Raw genomic sequence first — 18,915 nt, 5'->3', positions numbered from 1 at the left:
TGCATGTCTGCGTCCACGTTTCCCCTCTAAGGACGCGGGTCAGGTTGGGTTAGGGGCCCAGCCTGCTCTGCTATGACCTCATCTTCACTGACTACATCTGCAAAGGGCCCGTTTCCCAAAAGGCCACATTCTGAGGCACAGGGGATTGGTCAGGATTCCAACATAAGAGGTGGGGACACGGTTCCGTATAACCCATCAAATATTTTAGAAACCGAATTTATAACGTAAGGTCCATGCTTCTCTTTTACCACCGTGATCCGGTGGCCAGTCTGAGAATGACTGTAATTTGACACGATCGTGAGTTCATGATATTCCAAGATATTGACGACTGTAACGTGAGGAGAACATCCAGTCGGTCATGGAGGCTGATCATACCAGTGAGGTGGCTGGCTCTATTCCCAGTTGAAGAAAATGCTGCTGGTTAGAGGTTCTTGAAAATAAGGGTGGAATTCTTTCCCACTGAAGGGCACAGGCCCTTGAAATCGATCCCGAATCCCAGGTTCAGTACGCCTGCCCAAGCCCAGACCCAGGCCCAAGGTGGCAACAACACAGGTGAGAATCCAGGACAGCCGCGCGTCCCTGCTGGAAATGGACCCCAAGCACACCTGCTTCCGGATGGGGCCCGACGCTGGCAGGGGGCCTCGAGCCCGGAGGCTGGGAGGTCAGGTAGGGCCCGTTCTGGCACCATAGCCGGAGGGGCAGGGAAGGAGGGGGAGGCTGGCCACCTCTAAGTTGGGAAGAATGTTCCCCCCTCCCACAGGCAAGAGGCTGGTGGAACGATTGTGGCTGGGACGATGCAGGTCATTTCTTACCACACAAAATACCCACCTACAGATGACCCCAAAGAACCAAAGGCTCTTTTGCGCCCCTTGTTAAAGACGATTAATCGCTGCTTACAAGGCTCCTTCTCTCCCCACCAGGATTTATATAGCCTTGGGTGCTGAGCAGGGATGGTGGCCACAGGCCATTGGAGTCGATGATCTGGGCTGGCCCCTCACTGGCTCCTGCACCCGGGAAGGGCCTTTGGACACAGGCAGACCTGGCTAAGGAGCAGTGAAGAGGGACGACCAGACCCCCTTCCGGGCCTTGGGAAATGCAGCCCCCTAGGTAGGCTCCTGGGGTGCTGAAGGCTCTACGTGGCCCGACCACAGGGAGCTATAACCCGCGAAGAGCTCTGTGGGCCAGCTTGGGACAAGGTTCCCAGGATTTCTCACCCCACCACTGCTGGGGCTCCCTTCCCAAGGCCCCATCCCAGACACGGTCTGGCACCAGGGTGGGTCCAAGGAACGTGGAATTGGGTGTGCCGGCCAGTGACTGGGTGCACACCCCACCCCCGGCACCGGGATGGTGGCGGCCCTTCTCTGGGTGCGCGGTGTGGCGTTTAGCGCTCCCCAGAACCTGACCTCACTTCGTTAACCCTGCCGCCCCCGAATCAGACGCCCACAGGGGAGCGCAGACCCGGCCCCTGACTCCTTCTGGCCACTGTGGCCTCGTGCCTCTTGCCACCAGTGTGAGCCCTTGCTCAGGGCGAGGGAGGCTTTAACCTCTAGGCCTGTTTCCTTACCAGCAGGAGGAGGACGAGAACGCCCAGCTCCTGGGGTCACGGTGCAGACCGTGGGGGGCAAGCAGGCAAAGCACTGGTGAGCGGCGATGCAGGCAGGCCTCCCCCACGCAGGCACACGCAGGGCCAGGCTCTCGAAGAGGCCGGAGGCTCTCTGCGTGCCCCACTTGACGAGCTCCAGAGAAGGGGGAGCAAGCCAGTGCGGACAGGCTCCTTTCAACCCCAGGACAGACAGGCAGGGGCAGAGGCTGCTCCTTGTCCTTCAGCACCCACCTCCCCCGTAGCCAGTGACCGTCTGGAGTTGTGGCTGGCATGTCCAGCCTCACACGGGAGCGTGCGCAAGTTACGAGTGCAAGTTTGGGGGCACACCCTTTAAGAGGTTTGCTGGTCCTGTCCTCTCCCCTTCCCAACGGCTGGAATGCAGATGAGATGGCAGGAACAGGGTGGCCATTTTGGGCCAGGAGATGAAGCCTTGCGCAAAAGCTGCCAGGATAAGATAGGAGGCTGGGGCCCAATCCCACGGAGCGACTCCGGCCTGGGCTCGCTTACAGTCACACCGAGGCTGCATAATGAGAAATACTCCTCTGCTTACCATCTGCTGCTTACCAACCGCAGCCTAACAGGAGGCCACGCCCACTTCTGGTGGCCGGCGTCCAGGCCTGTGAGGAGGCCGTGCTTGCAGTCATTCCCAGGACCAGGGCAGGGGTGGGCAGCATGAGGGGCTGTGCCTGGGGGTTTGTGGAGGGACCGGGGAGGGCGTCTGCTTGGAGCTTCTTAGTGCAGCACACTTCATCACACGTACGAGATCGACTTACTCGTTCAAGACCAGTTTGGGTTCTGGGGGCCTGCGCACCCCGGAGGTTCAGAGCGCATTGGGGGTGGGGGCCACGCTGGGCTGCCCGCTCTGAGGGATGCCCAGAGCCCACGCTCCCGAACTGGGAGTTATGTTGGCTGTGGAGGGCGTGAAGGGACAGCAGGGGACACGAGCGTCAGAGGCCCCTGGGGGCAACTGTGCCACCTCCCCGTGCCTCCCCCTGCTCACACAAAGGAGTGCCGGCGGGGCTCCCGCACAGACAAGCCCATTTCACCTCGAGTTCCCCTGCACGAGCTTTCTCAGGAAAGCAATCTGGGTCAAGGGCCAATTCGAAGGCTTCAGAGCTGGGACAGTCTGAGGAAAGGAAGCCATCTCCTCTGGGCGCCAAGGGTCCTTGGGGAGGCAGCCTCCCCACCCCCCCAACTCTTCGGCGGGGCAGACGCCAGGGGGCAGACTTCCAGCCCCAATGGTGGGGCGAAAGCCAAGTGTGCCGGTGCCTTCTGTCGCAACACGGGCCCAGCCCCCAGGGAAGCAGTTTTTCTCAGCTCTTTTATTAAGTTAGAAACAGAAGGAACACAACTCTTGGGGGAAGCACCACCATGAGGTTCGTGGTGCTGCGTGACAAGTGTGCTTGTCCCTCCTCAGCCTTCCAGAAGCCGGGCCTCCAGGCGACAGCCTCCTCCACCCCCAGCCGCCCCCGCCTCACCCTCTCGGGGGCCCAGCACCCTGGGCTTCGCGCGGCTGAGGCTGTGCACTGGACCCGCGGAGGCCAGCCTCGGAGCCGGCAGCGTCCGTGGCCCCCGGCGGACCGGGAGATGCACTCTCTGCTTCCAGCTCTTTGCACGCAGCAGCCGACGGGCCGTGGCCGGTGCTCCCGGGCGGGTGAACCCAGCACCGAGAGCCCTCCCCGAGGGACGCCCACGGGGCCAGCGGCAGCACGGGCTTCCTGCGAGGCGGCACGGCGAGCTTCCGGATGGTGGCTGGTTTGTGACGCGGTCCCATCCACGGCGCAGCTCACTTGGGCGCCCCAGTCCCGACCCAGCCGAGCAGCACCGAGCAAAGGGCAGGCACCTGGCAGGCGGGGAAGCCACCGGTTTGGCCCATGCCCAATTCCGCTCCCCCCAACAGTGATGCCCGGGGGTGGCAAGGCTGGGCTGCAAACCCTGATACTAGGTGTGAGCTGCCCCTCCGGAACCCCAGATACTGGGGATACACGGAGGAGGTACCCACTGACTTGAGACGTGGAGAAAATGACCGAAGACTTGGCAGTTCTCCTGGGGACCATTCTTGCTTTGGGGGGTCCAGTGAGCAAATGGGCCAGTTGGAAGGCCCAGATGCCAGAGGACAGCTGGTGCTGGCTGGGGGCCCGGGGTCACAGGCCTTGCTGCTATCCTCCAGGCCTGGAGGGATCTAGAGTGGGTGCCCTGGAGTAGTCCTGGGGGTGACATCTCCTATTTGTTCCCGGGCTCGGAGGCCCGGCCACATCCTGAGGGCCAGCACAGTCCTGTCAGGAGATGGGGTCACTGCCACCACTTGGGGTGGGCTCTTGAGGACAGGCAGGCTCTGAGGAGGTGGGCAGCCCCCAAGTCCGGTGACAAGACCTGAGTGTCTCTGCACCAGGGCAAGGCTGGCCTCCTGGGGGAGGGGCCCAAAACAGCTTCCTCTTTAACCCTGGGGGTCTTGGTGTTGTTCGCTAATGAAGTCTCATGGGCACCACCAAGGTCACCCGATGGGTTTCTGCCCATGACACATGTGTCCTCGATTTCCTCCTGGGCAACCTGTGTTCTCAGTCCAGGTGGACCCTGTCTCCCCAAGGTGCGGGACACCCTCTGCTGGGTGACATTACAATGGCAACAGGGAGGTGGTGAGGCCAAGGCTGTGCTGTGGGCACTGCGTGAAGGCCTCCCAGTACCGTCCATCCCAACACACTCGGGGCTCCCCGCTGCCCAGCCTCCCGCGCCCCTGAACAGGACTTGCTGAGACGGGCAACCTCAACGCTCTGCACACATGGCTTGTCCCCGAGGCCGAGGGAGTCCTGGGGTCGGTCCACATGCCTGCGGAAGGTCCTCTCCCCTACAAACCACTGCAAAGCAGAAAAGGCCTCGGGCAGACACACGGGGCACTCGAGACGGCTTCTCTCCTCCTGTCTGAAGCTCAGGACAGCCCCCGAGACTGCTGCTCCCAGAGCTGGTGGGACCGGCTTCCGGCCACCTCAAGTGCTGCTCCGGGGCCGGGCTGAGCTTCCCACGGTGGCGGACGGGGTGAGGGCCACTCTGGGACATTGAGGGCTGCAGCCACAGGGGTGGGGAGAGACACGCAGAGTCTGCAGAGGAGACAGAGGGAAGGAGAGAGCATGAGTCATGTGCACAGGGCTCTGTCCTAACCTGGAACAAAGCGAGAACGGGGAGGCCCCACATAAGGGGCTGGAAGTGAGGCCCCGGGAGAAGGCCGGGGCGTGAGAACGCAGCTCGTCCGTTTACCAGCGGTGCAGCCCTGGGCAGTTCAGCCGTCTCCCTGGGCCCTGGTTACCTCACCTGGAACGTGGCAACCACGGCGTCCCTTCAGGCCCTCAGCTCCATGCCCTGAGCCCCCACAACCCAGAGGCACCGCACTCGTCACTGGGGAGACAGGAGGGCACACAGACACCAGCGACCGTATCCCGATCGTCGCTGGGTGGGAGACACTGTAGCTGGTACCAGGAACTGCAGACAGCAATCACACGCTGACAGAGGTGCCATACGTGAGAAACAAAAAAGTAGAACCAGGACTTGTTATTTTGGTGGAGGGTGTGGGTGGGTGGTAATATTTAACCTGATACCTGAAGGAGGGACAGGAGTTTGCTAGAGGGGGCAATAGCAGTGCAGGCAGGGGGAATGGCACATGCAAAGGCCCGGGGGTGGGAAGCTGACGTGTCTGAAAATTGACAATGAGGCCAGTGAGGTGGAAACAGGGCAGGTGCAGACACGGCCAGAGAGCAGGGAGGCAGGCGCAGATGCCAACCAGCACACTGGTCTCCACAGGTATTTACTGTGCCCTGACACGGGCGCTGGGGGCCGACGGTGGTGAAGGAGGGAGCACAGGCTTGTGGTCACCGAGCTCACACTCCAGCCTGGCTTCTCCCTCAGTGCAGCGTCTGCTCTCTCTGAGCCTCCTGTTGTCCTCTGGAAGATGAGGGAAGGATCTGAGCCTCCTGGAGAGAACGGAGCAGTCTACCGCACGAGAGAGGTTTCATGGACGATGCCCTTGAAGCGTCTGCGATAGCCCACTTGGGCCAGCGTGGTCCCTTTTAAAGCCTGACCCACCACGACAGCTCAGCATAGCGCGTGGAGATGTGGCTGTGGACATGTGTCCGGGTCAGGGGGTGACACCCGAGGCTGGAGCTGAAGGAGCAAAGGGCCAGGTGGGCGGGCGCAGAGGGGGCCCAGCTGGGTGGGGAGGAGGATGCGCTCGGGACAGCACGGCAGGGACTGCCCACTTGTCCTCCACAGGGAGCCGAACCCCTGGGGTGGGGCAGCTCTGTAAGAAGAGGTTCTCTGGAGCGCTCCCAGAGATTTCCGGGCACCCGGCTCGCCCGCACACCCATTCAGCGCCGGACAGCACGCTTACTCCTGCCAGCACTGCAAGTGCCACGGGATCAGGGGTGGCCCTAATCAAGGAGACACGTGTGTGCCAGGGGACAAGGAGGATGTCCTTCTAGCATGCTGAACTGCCCGGAGGAGTCTCCTGGGGGCTCCGGAGAGGCACAGAGAAGCAGGCCCTGGGCACAGGCAGGCGGAGCGCTCCAGGAAACCTGCAAGTCCGCCAAAAGGCCAACAGGCAAGACCACCTCTGCAGGACAATGAATGATGCTGCTCTTGGTGTGACAGCTTCGGTGAGACCGAGCCTCCGCATCTGTGTCCGCTGTACAAGATCTCTGTACGTGAGGGGCTTGGAGCTACCTGCAGGTCTGCACGTATTCAGGGAACATCCAAAAATTCACGCCAGCACTGGAATCGGCGGGACTTTCTTCCTTCGGGTGGGGTATGGCCCTTGCTCCATCACTGCCAAGGCTTCTCGAAGGTTGGCTTGAACACGGCAGGTAGTCCCCAGGGGGTCAGCAGTCCCCAGATGCCAGACAGGGCAGCCACTTTTTCCTCGGGGTGGGGGCTGGTGAAGGCCCCTCACAAGTGAGAAGCTTGGTCACAAGTCCTCTAACATCCCAAGACGCTCCAAGGCGGCCAACCCACACCTCTGGGGCTCGTCTCTGCTCCACACCCTCACACCGCACTCGGCAGACAAGGGATTCCCCCCGAAGCAAGGCCCCACTGCTTCCCCGAGCCAAACCTCAAAGCCCCCCATGGCAGGGGTGAGGGGCCGTGGGAGCCTGAGCTGGGGAGTGGCCCCTCTGGGCTGGCCGGGTCGCTGAAGAGGAGACAGCACCCAGCTGCGCTCTTACGGCAGAGGAACTGGGGAGCCCACCACCTGGCTCCTGAATTCCCTCCCAGCTCACACAGCTGCCCTCAGGCTCAGCCACGGCAACTCCGGTCTGGGCCACCCCAACTTGGGGCAGGTGCTTCTCTGAGGCCTAGGCTCCCCATCTGTCCGATAGGACATGCCTTCACCTTGCAGACTGGCGTGGTGTCTGCGGTCACCCCCACTGCCTGTGCACGGCTGGCCCTGGGAAACCCCTTACAGCTCTCACGGTCCTGTGGGTCGTGGGTGAGGGGTCTGCCCCGCAGGACTGCAGCGAGGGAAGGCAGCCGGCATCCTGATCCAAGGCCTGGCACACGGCCAACCCCAGTGAACCCCGGCAAGCATGAGACTGTGGGTGTGTGGACGGATGGACAGAGCTGGGGTGCTTCAAGAGGCCTCAAGTCCCGCCCGGGCACCTTTCTCATGACACCAGCCCCATCTGTGTGGATCTGGGCTCTGGGATTTCCTCTCAGTGGCAATTTCTTTTAAGGCAGGATAGAATGTGCTAAGTCGCCCCTCCAGTGGCAGTGACTGAGCCCCTCGCAGGGCCCCGCGGGGGAATGACAGGCTCAGCCTTTCCCAGAGCTGGGATTGGAGGCCCCTCCGCCCCCACACCCCAAGTGGCTGGGTCCCAACAATGACCGTGGAGAGATGAGCTCCTGGTGGCCTGGACGCTTGCCCGGCGTGCTGGGTGGGGGTCAGGGGAGGAAAGGCGAGGGCGTTGTGCCTTTAAAGGGCTTGATGGGGGAAGGGGGACTCAGTGGCAGAGAGAAAGAGAAAAGAACATCCATGGCTAGTCTACACTTCACGGGTAACCCAGACTACACTTCACGGGTAACCCAGGGTAACCCAGACCCAGCTCCGGGGGCCTCCCAGCTGCCGCCGGCTGCGGTCACCCAGATACGTGGGTCTGGCTACGATTTGGGGGCTGGGACTCGGGGGCTGGTCCTGGAGCTCCTGCAGGCATTAGGCTTCCGACACAGCCATCGGCCCTACCGCTCGGTGGCCGCCTGTGCCGGTCCCCGGCTCGGTGCCAGGGTGCAGACGGGAAGAGACCCGGTGCCTGGCTCTCCAGATGCCCGCAGGGGTGGGGCACGTCGGGGGCTCAAACCCCGCTCCAACCCTTCCTAGCCGTTCACCGGATGCCAACAACCTACCCTGTGTCTCAGCTGCCACTTTGCAACAGCAGCACCTGGGACGGCTCGTCCTGAGGGGTCAATGACAGCACAGCGAGCGCGCTCACGGTACACGGAGGCACCCACCAGGAGCTCAAGGCCGGTGGCTGAGACAGGGAGAGGAGGAGCTGGGTGTGACTGTGGGGACGTGAGCCGGGGGGACGCTGAGGGGCTGCCGAGTGCAGGCGACCTCTGGTTGCTGGTTCCTGACGTCGGAGTCACGCAGGCTGGACAGAGGGGTCGGGGATGGAGGGGCGCTCTAGGCACAGAGGCAGAAATGTCCCTGCGGGAGGGCCCGGGACAGCAGGGACAGGGAGGTGGGCACGGAGACACAGGACCCATGCTCTGGCCCCGGCACTGGGCCAGGGATTCCCAGCCGGCAGTCAGGCTCAGGGGAAAGCGCCATGGTCCACTGCGGGTGCCCACGGCGGGCAGACGGGGAGGTGCCCGGCCCGCACATCTCTGCTCTTCCGGTCCTCCATCCCCGCGGACGGTGCTCGGCCTGGGCTCCTCTTGTGCCTTGTTCGGGTGTCACAGCTCAGCAGTCCCCACCCCCACACTGCTGCTGTCCCAGGCCCCGGCCTCCGCCTCCATCCGCCGTCCTGACTCCAGGCCCCCCCTCCAGCCCCAGCCTGCAGCACTGCGGTGGCGGCCCGAGCAGCCACACTGGAGGGCTACGGCCTGCCACTGCGGCCCCACCGCCTGGGGAGAGAAGGGAGGGCCCGGTCCCCCCGGGGGGCATCAGCTTCCAGCAGGTGCCTTGTCACAGGCACCTCCCCAGAGAGGCCCGTTTACGCCCCAGCCTTTGAAGAGATCTGGAGAATTCCCAGCCGTCCGGGACAGGCAAGGCTGAAGGGAAGCTGGGCTGGGCAGAGCGTGGGAACCCCGGGTCAACCTGCCGCACGGAACACGGGAGTGGCGGTTCCCAGGCGGACGAGGGACTGCAGGAAGGGGGCTGCTTGGCTGCAGGGCCCTCGAGGAGGAAATGGCACGGATACGGGGCAAGAGCTAAAGGACCCTCTGTTGGTGCAGGAGCTCGGGAAACCTGTGCCTAGGACACTCACACACTCTTGTGTGGCCACGGCCCTGGGACGGCAGGGCCTAGGCACAGCTCCCCACTGGGATGCAGGACGGGCTCCATCTTGTGCCACGAGCCCCTCTGCACCTGCTTCCTCCTCCCTGACAGCGGCACCCCCACTATGGACTGGGCCCGACTGAGGGAGAAGGCCCCGGCAGCACTCGGACAGGCACACCCCACGTGCCTCCTAGACCCTTCTAGAAGGAGGGGCTGACCCAGGGATGCAGAGAGGGCTCCACTGCCCAAACCATCCTGAAGCCATTATTGCCACCATCCTTCTGCATCATCACCTCGTATAAAAACCGACTCTGAACAGCCCCTCACTTGACCTATACAAGTATTAGGGGTCACGCAATCTCTACTCTCTACTCCAGGTGGCAACGCCGAGCTCAGGAGAGGGTCAAGCAGCCAGTGAGAGCCAGAACCAAAGAGTGATGCATGCTTGCGTCCCCATCCCTGGGATGGGGGAAACTCCTGGAGAAGCACAGGGCTCACGGGGTCTGCTGGCCTGCCCCCACCCCTCCCACGTGGGGTTGAACTGCTGTCCAGGGTCATGGGGAGGGCCGAGCACCAATGGGAGGAGCCCTCAGGCCCCACAGGGGACCACCCCCAAGTGCAGGAACAGGGAGGCCATGAGGAGTTGCCACTATTCTCTTGAAGCTTATACCCCAGGGGACCAACAACTGGGGCTACTCAGATTTTTCTCCCAAAGAGGGAGAGAGCAGATTAAAACAGAACAGGGCAACCGCAGAACGGGACAAAGCTTTGGCCTTTAGGGGCCCGAAGACCCTGGACACAGGAGGGGATGCAGCCTGGATGGCTTCACAGGCCAGTGCATCCCCATCAGGGCCTCGAGGCCCAGCCGACCTGATCTCCGGGCCGGAGCACGTGCTTGTCGGGAGGGGCAGTCCCAGCAGCCACCGCATCAGGGAGGAAATCAGGTTTTCGGCCCAGGCTGGCTCCTGAGAGGGCTTCTGTGACCTGAACTGAAGGGGGCCGAGTCCGGGCCTGGCCTGAGAGCTGGTTTCTCGAACTGCAGCTGGTCACCAGCCATCCCCGGAGGGAAGGCTAGCCTGCCTGGCCTCTTCTCGTGCTGCACGCTGAGCCTGGGACCTCCTGCCCTGTGCCCCTGCTTCTCATGGCCCCTGGGACCGAGGCCTCCCTGCCTCCCACCCACCCTGGGGCCCCCAGAACTCAGTCCTAAGGGCTGGGACACAGAGCCTGGCTTCCCCAGGGCCTGACCAAGGAGGGTGGGACCAGAACACAATCCCTTCTCCGCTGCCTCCAACTCCGGCGCCCGCTCTCAGCTCCTACTCCTGAGCTCCCTGTCGGGCTGGCTCATGGTGCCCTAATCCAACCGCGGTTCTGAAGCTGTCCCTGCCCCAGAGGGGCTGCAGGAGAGACCCCCTCCACCCTCAGAAGAGGCCTGTCTGGTAAGCTGGTCCTTCCCTCCAGGTGACTCTGCACCTGCCCTCAGGCCTTGGGCAAGTCCCTCCTGTGTCCCTCCATCACTCCAGAGAGCCCCTGACAGTGTCCCTTAGCTCCCTGCATCTCCTGTCACCTTCCCCTTTTGGGTAAGGACCTCACATCATTAATAGCCCCCAGAACAAAGAGCAGGACCAGCAACTTGGGCGATCCTCTGTCGCAGTCCGACCCAGGGGCCCACGGTTCACCATGATGCCCGCTGGGAGGAAGGCCTGCCCACCGCACAGGACAGGAGCATCACCCTGCTGCCTCCGCAGGGTGCCTGCCCCACAGCTCCAGCACGCCCCCCCCCCCCCGCCCCTTGAGCACTCCTGTCCACCGTCCCTGTTTCTCATGGGCCCCTGGGGTGCCGTTTGCACGCTGGATGCACACTGGACTCGCCTGGTCTGGGGTGTGGCATGGGCTTTAGCACTTGTGTCATGAAGAAGCCTGGCCTTTGCCCTTGGCTTCTGGGAGATGATTGGCTGTACCCAATAGACTCTCCTTGTTTAGGGTAGGGGTGGGGTGGGCACATCCGTGTGACTTTGGGTAGGGGCGTTGGGTCATGCTGTACCAGCTGGCCTGGAGTCGGAGAGGAACCCTGCGGACAACCCATCGAGCCTCTGTGATGGGGCCCCGGGAAGAAGTCTGGACACCAGAGCTTGTGTGAGCATCCCCAGTGGGCAATATTCTGTGTGTCCACTTGCCGATGGCGGCACAGTGACACTGTCCGGACTGCACGGGCGGAGGGCTCTGCCCCGGTCATCTGTACTTGTCCGACCCTTCCTATAACAGGCCGTGACTGTGACCACAACCGCCTGCAGTGCACTCTGTGAGTCCTTCCCGTGGATGCTCGCATCCGAGAGTGATCTGGGGAAGCCCTAACTCGCCGCTGGGTCAGACGTGAGGATGCCCTTGCGTGCGGGCTGCTCCTGGACTTGGCCGGTGGCCCAACCTCCACGCAGTGCTGTCAAAGACCCCCAGGGATTCTGACGTGCAGCTGTGTCCGGAACGCACTGCACCCATCAGGTGGTTCCCATTTGGCAGAGGGCTGACACGCTCTGCTCAAGGTCAATGGCAAGTAAGGGGCAGAGCTAGGCTTTAGCTTCGGATCTGGAACAGGCTCCCAGAGCACCCAGCCACCCGCTGCCCCATCCAGGCCTCCCTGGCGGACACAGTAACCCTGACCGGGAGTGGGAACAGGCCCCGGGCTGCCGGGCACTCACCTGGCGGGGCTCTGCAGGTGCTCCTCACGACGGCAGGTGCTTCCAGGTGCTGACGAAGGCCGTGGGGATGAGCGAGTAGGGCACGGTGGTGACGCAGTTCCACGTGTCCGAAGTGGGGTCGTAGCAGTCCAGGGTCTTACACCTCTGGGTCCCAAAGTAGCCCCCCACCACATAGAGCTTGTTGCCCGAGGCCAGGGCATGGCACGACATGCGTTTGGCAGTCATGTCCCCGATCCGCGTCCACTGGTTGGTCTCGCAGTCGAAGCGGTAGGCTGAGGCAGCCGTGAACTCCGTGTCACCTCCCATGATGAAGATCTGGCTGCCCAGCACGGCGGCCGCTGTGTAGCGCCAAGGCTGGGGGCACTCGGCCTTGATGGTCCACCGGTTCTCCGAGGGGTCGTAGCACTGGACCTTGGACACCATGTCTCGGTGGATGCTGGTGCCCCCGAAAACGAAGAGCTTCAGCTTGGCGCTCACCACTGCGGCATTGCTGACTCCGTCCCTCAACGGGGCCACCATCGTCCACTTGTTAGCCCCGGGGTCATACTTCTCCACCTGCTTCAGGGAGACTGAAGGGGAGGCGGGGAAGACGCCTGCCAGGGAAGTGTGTCCCCCGACCACATAGAGGCAGTTCTCCAGCTCTGCTGAGCCGTGACCGAAGCGGGCGATCAGCATGGGTGCCGCCTTGGACCACTCCTCGTGGACAGTGTCATACACCCACACGTCCTTAGAGACCCCGTTCTCAGAGCCCCGGCCCCCAGTCACGTAGACCTTGCAGCCGATGGCTGAGGCGCTGAATTCCTTCCGGGGGCTGGGCAGGTCGGCCTTGGGGATGATCTCCTTGGCCTTGTGGTCCACCTGGTAGATCTTGTCGCACATGAAGGTCTGGCCCCCCAGGATCAGCAGCGTGTGGCCCGCCTTGCGCGGCCGGGCGCAGGGGCTGGTGACCACCCCGTCGTTCTGCAGGATCCTGGTCTTGCAACGGAGCGCCTCATCTATGATGAGCCTGGTGCGCTCGTCGGCCATGAGGAGGGCCTCGCCGGAGACGGCCTCCTTCAGGCAGTCCGCCGGCAGCAGGGCCAGCCGCACGCTCCGGAGGAGCTCGGGCAGGTGGGCCTGCCTCTGCTCCAGGTCGTGCTTCACCCACTGGAGGATGGCCTCGAAGACCACGCGCTCGTCCTCTGTCTCCAGCTCGTCGCTGGAGATGAGGTCCAGCAGGGTGTCCTTGGACAGGCTGTTGAAGTCCTCGCTCTGCCGCACAGTCTCGAAGTGCACCAGGCACATGCGCCAGGAGAACTCGTACAGCCGGCGGCACTGGTGCGCGTCCGAGAGCAGCATCATGCCCAGGCAGTTGGAGGGGAACAGGTTCTTCTCCAGGAACTCGGCGGCGGCGTCGCGCACGTCGTGGAACTGCAGCATGTCGCCGGCCTCCAGCAGCGACTCGGCGTTCTCCTCGTTGATGACGATGCGGGACGAGTAGGCGAAGTCCAGCAGCAGCTCCAGCACCTCGGGGTGCAGGTTGTCCTGGAAGTTGACCGTGTCGTCCCGGCTCTCCCGCAGGCCATGGCTGAACATGGCCTCGAAGTAGCGGCTGGACGCGGCCAGCACGGCGCGGTGGCAGGGGAAGGCGCGGTCGCCGGCCCAGAGCGTGACGTCCGTGAACATGCAGTGCTTGCGCAGCGTGTTGAGGTGGGCCAGCACGCAGTCGGGGTGGGAGGCTTTGTGGAAGAGGGTGATGTTCATGGACCCCGTGCTGCTCCGCGACTTCCGGGTCTCGTGGACGCTGACCGACATGCTGAGCTGACCTGCCGGGGGACAAGGCCACAGGTGAGAAGGGCCAGGCCCTGGCTCCCGGCACAGACGGCCCAGGGAGCTCACCCTTCAGCCCCAGCCCTCATCGCTTGGCTCTGTCCCTCCCCTCAGCCAGCGCTGGTGTGGGGGGTAGCAGCTGGTGTCTACCTCTCCCTTCAGAAACTGATTTTGTGGATTTCAGACCAGCTTTGGAACCAAACGTCTGTGGCCTGGAAATGAACTACCTCAGGGTGAGTCTGAGCTGCAGCTGCCTCCCATGGTCAAGGGAATAGGGATATGGTGGCCTTGGGCCATTCCGCAGACTTCAGGTCAGAGCAGGGCTAAGCAGCACGGGCCCTGGGCCATATCCCATTCCCCAGCCGTCCTCTGGGGACACGGCTCAGCTGGGGGAGCCAGGGCTCCCAGAAGCAAGGCGGCTGCCCCCCAGTGCTGGAGCCACGCATCCCACGTGGGCTGTCCAGTTCCAATCCCAATTTCCACTCTCCACGGGCCCGAGGAGACGGATTCCATCAGGGTTTTCTGTGGCAGTCTGGACACACTATGAGTCCAAGGAGCCACAGACCCTGGGCAGAGTCTTGTGCCCTCCCCCATGCCCCCAGAGGAACCTGTCCTGAGCTGGGATCCCGGCAGCATTGGCTGAAGTTCCTCATCTCTCTTGCCCTTGGAAAATTCCAAAGAGCTGCCACTACAGCCCAAGGGCTCAGTGTAGACATGTTCTCCAGATCCAGGGTCTTCCAAGGCCTCCTGACCCAGCAAGGGTTGGGAGGCAGAGCTGGCTGACCCGTGAGTGGCTTCACCTACAAGACACCTGCTCGATTCTGAGGTCCCCAACAAGAGAGGGCCTGGGTGACAATAAGACATGCAGACTAGGAAAGCTGTCCAGATTTGCCTCAGCTGAAGCCTCTGGAAAACACAGAACAAAAGGAGCCTCCTTAGTCCCTACAGGCAACTCCAAGGATCTTGGGCCACAGCGAGCACCTCACCTGCCCCCCAAACCGCCATGCCCTCCAATGCCAGGCCAGGATTCGGGGCTCAGGGGGCTGCTCCGCATTAGCATCCTGACCCCCCCAAAGCCTGTGTTACGTTCTTCCTGCCGGTAATGAGCCCCCCTCAAAAAAACCCAAACCTCTTCTTCTTCCCTTTTAATTTTCAAAAGTATATAACCCCCAACCCCCACTCGAAGTCAATTTTCTGCTTAAGTAATAATCTGGTAAAGGAAGGAAGCGATTTCATGCTTCGCTGAGACTGTATATTAGCGTCCAAGAGCTCTGCTGTCTCTCTCACTCACTCCTCCCCCGGCAAAGAACCAGAGAGAAACCACAACCTGACGGGATGAGCTGCCTGGGCAAGGCCCCTGCTCCTGGGCCCAGGCAGGAAAGGGGCAGAGGCTGTTCCTAGCCCCCAAGCTCCAGGCAGGTGACCTGCCAAGGGCACTGCTGTGCACAGCTGCCGCTGCAGGCCACCAGGCTCACAGTTACAAGGTTAGCCCACGGGGTGGGAGGTGCCGCCGGCACAAGGGTAAGAGAGTTGGGCCCAGGTCCAGGCTGGACAGGAGGGTCCCCGTTCAGCCACCGCCCTGGGGTACCTCTCTCCCGACCCCCCATTATCTCTTCTGTGAAACAAAGTCCCTGCTGGGACCTCAGAGTTACTCAGTTGTTGGCAGTTTTTTACAGAACATGACCTCTGAGCCTGGCCCTGGGACTGGGAGACCCGGAGATCGAGAAGCTCCAGCGGCCTGGCCCCCAGAGGCTTTACTGGCAGCTCTGCACTTGGCCCAGATCCGAATTTCAGACACTGCAACACGTTTCCCCGAATCTTGCTCCCGGACACTTTCCCAAATGCAGTCATTCATCAGGTGACTCCATCCACCCTGTCCCCACTGTGCCTGGACGGAAGAGAAGCTATGGCCTTTGACCTGTGCACCAAGCTGGGGGGATCCTCCAAGGACTCTGAGTCAGGGAATTAGGTGGAGACTCCTTATGGGGGGGCTAAGTGCAGGGCAAACCAGGACTCAAAAGATGAGAGAGTGTCAAAAAGCAGGGCAAACCCACGTGGAGCAGCCGCGTCTGCCCTGAGAAGGAGGTCTAGTGGCGAGCTCTCCAAGGCCAATGCTGACTGAGCAGCCCAGGGCTCCAGAGCTGACTGACGTCTTGCTCAGTACCAAGAGGCCTGCCCACTGACGCAAATCCCCTGCACAGGCGGAGAGCCAGACCTGGGCGCACACACCCAAGCAGGTTCCCACCCCCAGAGAGCGGCCTGTCTGGGCACCTCCATGCCGAGGGCAGAGGCACCTGCCTGGCTGTGGCCCCAGACTGTCCCACCTCCTTTTGGGCTGTGCCTGTTCCGAGCCAATCTTGCGGTGACAGCAGCCATCAGGCATGCACTGACTTGCCCAGACCTTGAGGTGAGGTGATCGCATCCCAGAAGCATCAGGATTCCGGGAGGCGGAGGGTCTCATTACCCCAGTTCACAGATGAGGACACTGAGGCCCAGACACGGGAAAGGAATCACAGGAGTGGCAAGTCTCTGGCCGGGCCCACAGGTCCCCAGGGCTGTGCTTCAGCTCCGGGCTAGCCGGCACGGGAGGACAGGCTCAGAGCTGGGGGCCCTGGGCACTACCTGCCCTGCGGAGGGCTCCTCACCTCACCCACAAAACATCTGGAAGCTGGTCACCTCCACCATCACATGTCCGGGAGAGTACTCTGAATTTCCTCCGAACCTGCTGCCCACCTCGCCCAGGAAAATAGGCAATGGTAGCAACAAGCTCCTTCTTATTCGGGCCCAACCTCCAGGGTCACCCCATCCCTCCCACCAGCAACACCTAGCCCTCAGCAAGCCCTGTGGCTCTGCCTCCTGAGTCTTGAATCTGAACCTTCTGCCCTGGACTACTGGAAACCCCCCACCTGGTTCTGCTTCTGTCCTCCATGATCTGGGTTCCCTCCAGACACCAGAGGGATCCTCACCTGGATCCCATCACGCCCAGTCACAACCCACCAAGCGGTGTCCCAACACCCTCAGAGAAATCTCAAGTTGTCACCCCCACATGTCAGGCTCCACATGAGTCGACCCTTCCTCACTGGCTGTCTTCTCTCCTCACCTTCTGCCACTTCCCACCCTGCTCTCCCTCTCAGGCCACACTGGACTTCTTACTGGGCGGCAGGACCTTTTCACATGCTGCTCCTTTGGCTGGGAAGTTTCCCCTGTTGTCACTTCTTTTCTGCATGGCTCGCTTTGTCACCTCCTCAGAGGGTAACCTGACCTCCTCGTGGAGGTCACCTCCTCTCCACCCCTCATCCACTTCTGCCCTCCTCACAGCACCCAGCACTATATAACATTATGCGTTTATCTGCCTCCTGTCTCCCCAACCTGCTGAAGGTGGGGACCATGTGTGGGGCTAACTGATGTGACCCCAACATGCAATGCAACCTGGCACAGAGCAGCCGCTCAATCTGACACGAACCCCCTGCCTTTGCTCATGATGAAGTCTGGAGACATGTACAAGGCATGAAACTCACTCCACTTGACGTCTACTGGAGTTCAGCCACTCTGCAGACACAGAGGACGAGGCTGGGATGGTGAAGGCTGTCATGGGGGCGGGGGGCGGGGCACAACAATGGATGCACGGGGCGGACACTCCCTGGCTCCCGTCAGCACCGACGCCCTGACTGCTGTCAGAACCAGCCTCCTCTGCTCCGTGTGGTTGGGCCGGAGCATTCGGGCCTGGCTGGCCGAAGCAGCCCATCCCTGAGCCCTGGGGCTGCCTGAATGGGACCCTGACCAGGCCGATCAGTGTGCAGTCCTCCTAGCCACCGCGGTGGGTCAAGGAGACTCTAGTCTATGACATTTACTGGAACTACAGGGAACGAAGCAGGTACAGACGGGACTGGAGCAGGGCAGGGGACTGGATGGTGGCCACGGTGCCCAAGACAGGCGCTGCATGGAGGAGGCACAGCGGGGCCTCTTGTCCCTGCAGAGCCTGCCTCTCCCCTTCCTTTTGTCTGACGGGGGTTTCTGTTACTGGCCACCTAGAGTCCCCACCAGGACAAGCGCTCACTGAACATCAGTTCCTTGGGGCTGTGCTCCTTGCTCAGTCAGGGGTCTCTGCTGTGTGGGTCCCTCTGCTCTTACCTGCAGGGGGGCCACCCCAGACACCAAGCATGTTTTTTTTTTTTTTAAATATTTTATTTATTTATTTGACACAGAGAGAGATCACAAGCCCACAGACAGGCAGGCAGAGATAGAGGGGGAAGCAGGCTCCCTGCTGAGCAGAGAGCCCGATGCGGGGCTCGATCCCAGGACCCTGGGATCATGACCTGAGCCGAAGGCAGAGGCTTTAACCCACTGAGTCACCCAGGCGCCCCAAGCATGGGTTTTAGGAGCTGGTTTTCCGTGTTCACTAGCAGTTACACACACAGCCCTATGCAGGGTGGGGGATACACAGAGTGTGGGACACAGGCTCCCGTCCAGTGGCAGGAGGGGCAGGCATTTAAGAGCGTGTGTTCAAGGGCCATCTCCTTGGCTCCCTGCCTTGGGGGCCATGATAAATCAGACGCTCTCACACTGTGTGCATGAGAACTCTCCTGATTACCTAAGCATCCTCCTGGGCTTTGATGGATTTAAGGCACATGAAGTAACAGCCGTGCTCCAGCCCAGCAATCCATCACCCTGCTAAGGGGCATTGATCCCCCTCAGACAACACCTCGGCTCCCCACACCGTAATCCTCACCTGCACAGACGCAGTGAAAACGCACCAAATAACCACGTACCTAGCTCATTTCTCCCTTTGCCCTTGGAAAGTTAACTAAATGCACGAGGAAACAAAGCAGCCAAGGGGGTGAGACCTCCAGAAGAAACTCGCCGCGCTCTCCAAAGAGCCCAGCCCCAGAAAGCCGAAGCCTCCACTCCCAGGGAAAAAATGCACCACAGACGATCAAAACTGCCGTGGGGGGGCGGGGGGGCGCACCTGGGTGGCTCAGGCGGTTGAGCTGGACTCTTGATTTTGGCTCAGGTCCTGACCTCAGTGTCCTGAGATGGAGCTCTGCGTTAGGCTCTGTGCTCAGCATGGGGTCTGCTGGAGAGTCTCTCTCCCTCTGCCTCTACCCCTCCCCCCATGCTCTCTTTAAAATATGTAAGTAAATCTTAAAAAAAAAAAAAAAAATCCTGCTGTTGGTGCCACTGTCCAGAAGGCCTGACTGCATTTGGCTGTAGCATGACCCCCCTCCCCTCCTCCCTCCAGCAGCCAGGAGTGCGCGCTCCCCCAAGTGAGGATGAATTCTATGGCTGTTCCCCGGAGGCCAGAGGGAGTGGGAAAGCCCAGGGCCCGGGCGGTGGGT

The 18,915-nt window shown here is 61.8% G+C and overlaps 1 protein-coding gene across 3 annotated transcripts in view; it reads right to left on the bottom strand.

Annotated features, from left to right (window-relative positions):
• Nucleotides 1-2,905: 2,905 nt before the first annotated feature.
• Nucleotides 2,906-18,915, bottom strand: part of KLHL25 (kelch like family member 25) — a 34,452-nt gene continuing 18,442 nt past the window's right edge. For all 3 annotated transcript variants that reach the window (XM_080808732.1, XM_080808734.1, XM_080808733.1), the window contains exons 2-3: nucleotides 11,771-13,575; nucleotides 2,906-4,698 (exon numbers count right to left, since the gene is read on the bottom strand). In XM_080808732.1, the coding sequence (XP_080664858.1) occupies nucleotides 11,795-13,564 (1,770 nt within the window). In that variant the 5' untranslated portion in view covers nucleotides 13,565-13,575 and the 3' untranslated portion in view covers nucleotides 2,906-4,698; nucleotides 11,771-11,794. The remainder of the gene's footprint in view (nucleotides 4,699-11,770; nucleotides 13,576-18,915) is intronic.

Source organism: Martes martes (genome assembly GCF_963455335.1).
Source record: "Martes martes genome assembly, chromosome: 7".
NCBI classification, from domain to species: Eukaryota; Metazoa; Chordata; class Mammalia; order Carnivora; family Mustelidae; genus Martes; species Martes martes.
Note: the sequence above shows the minus strand (reverse complement) of the source record. Positions and strands in the feature narration are given on the sequence as shown.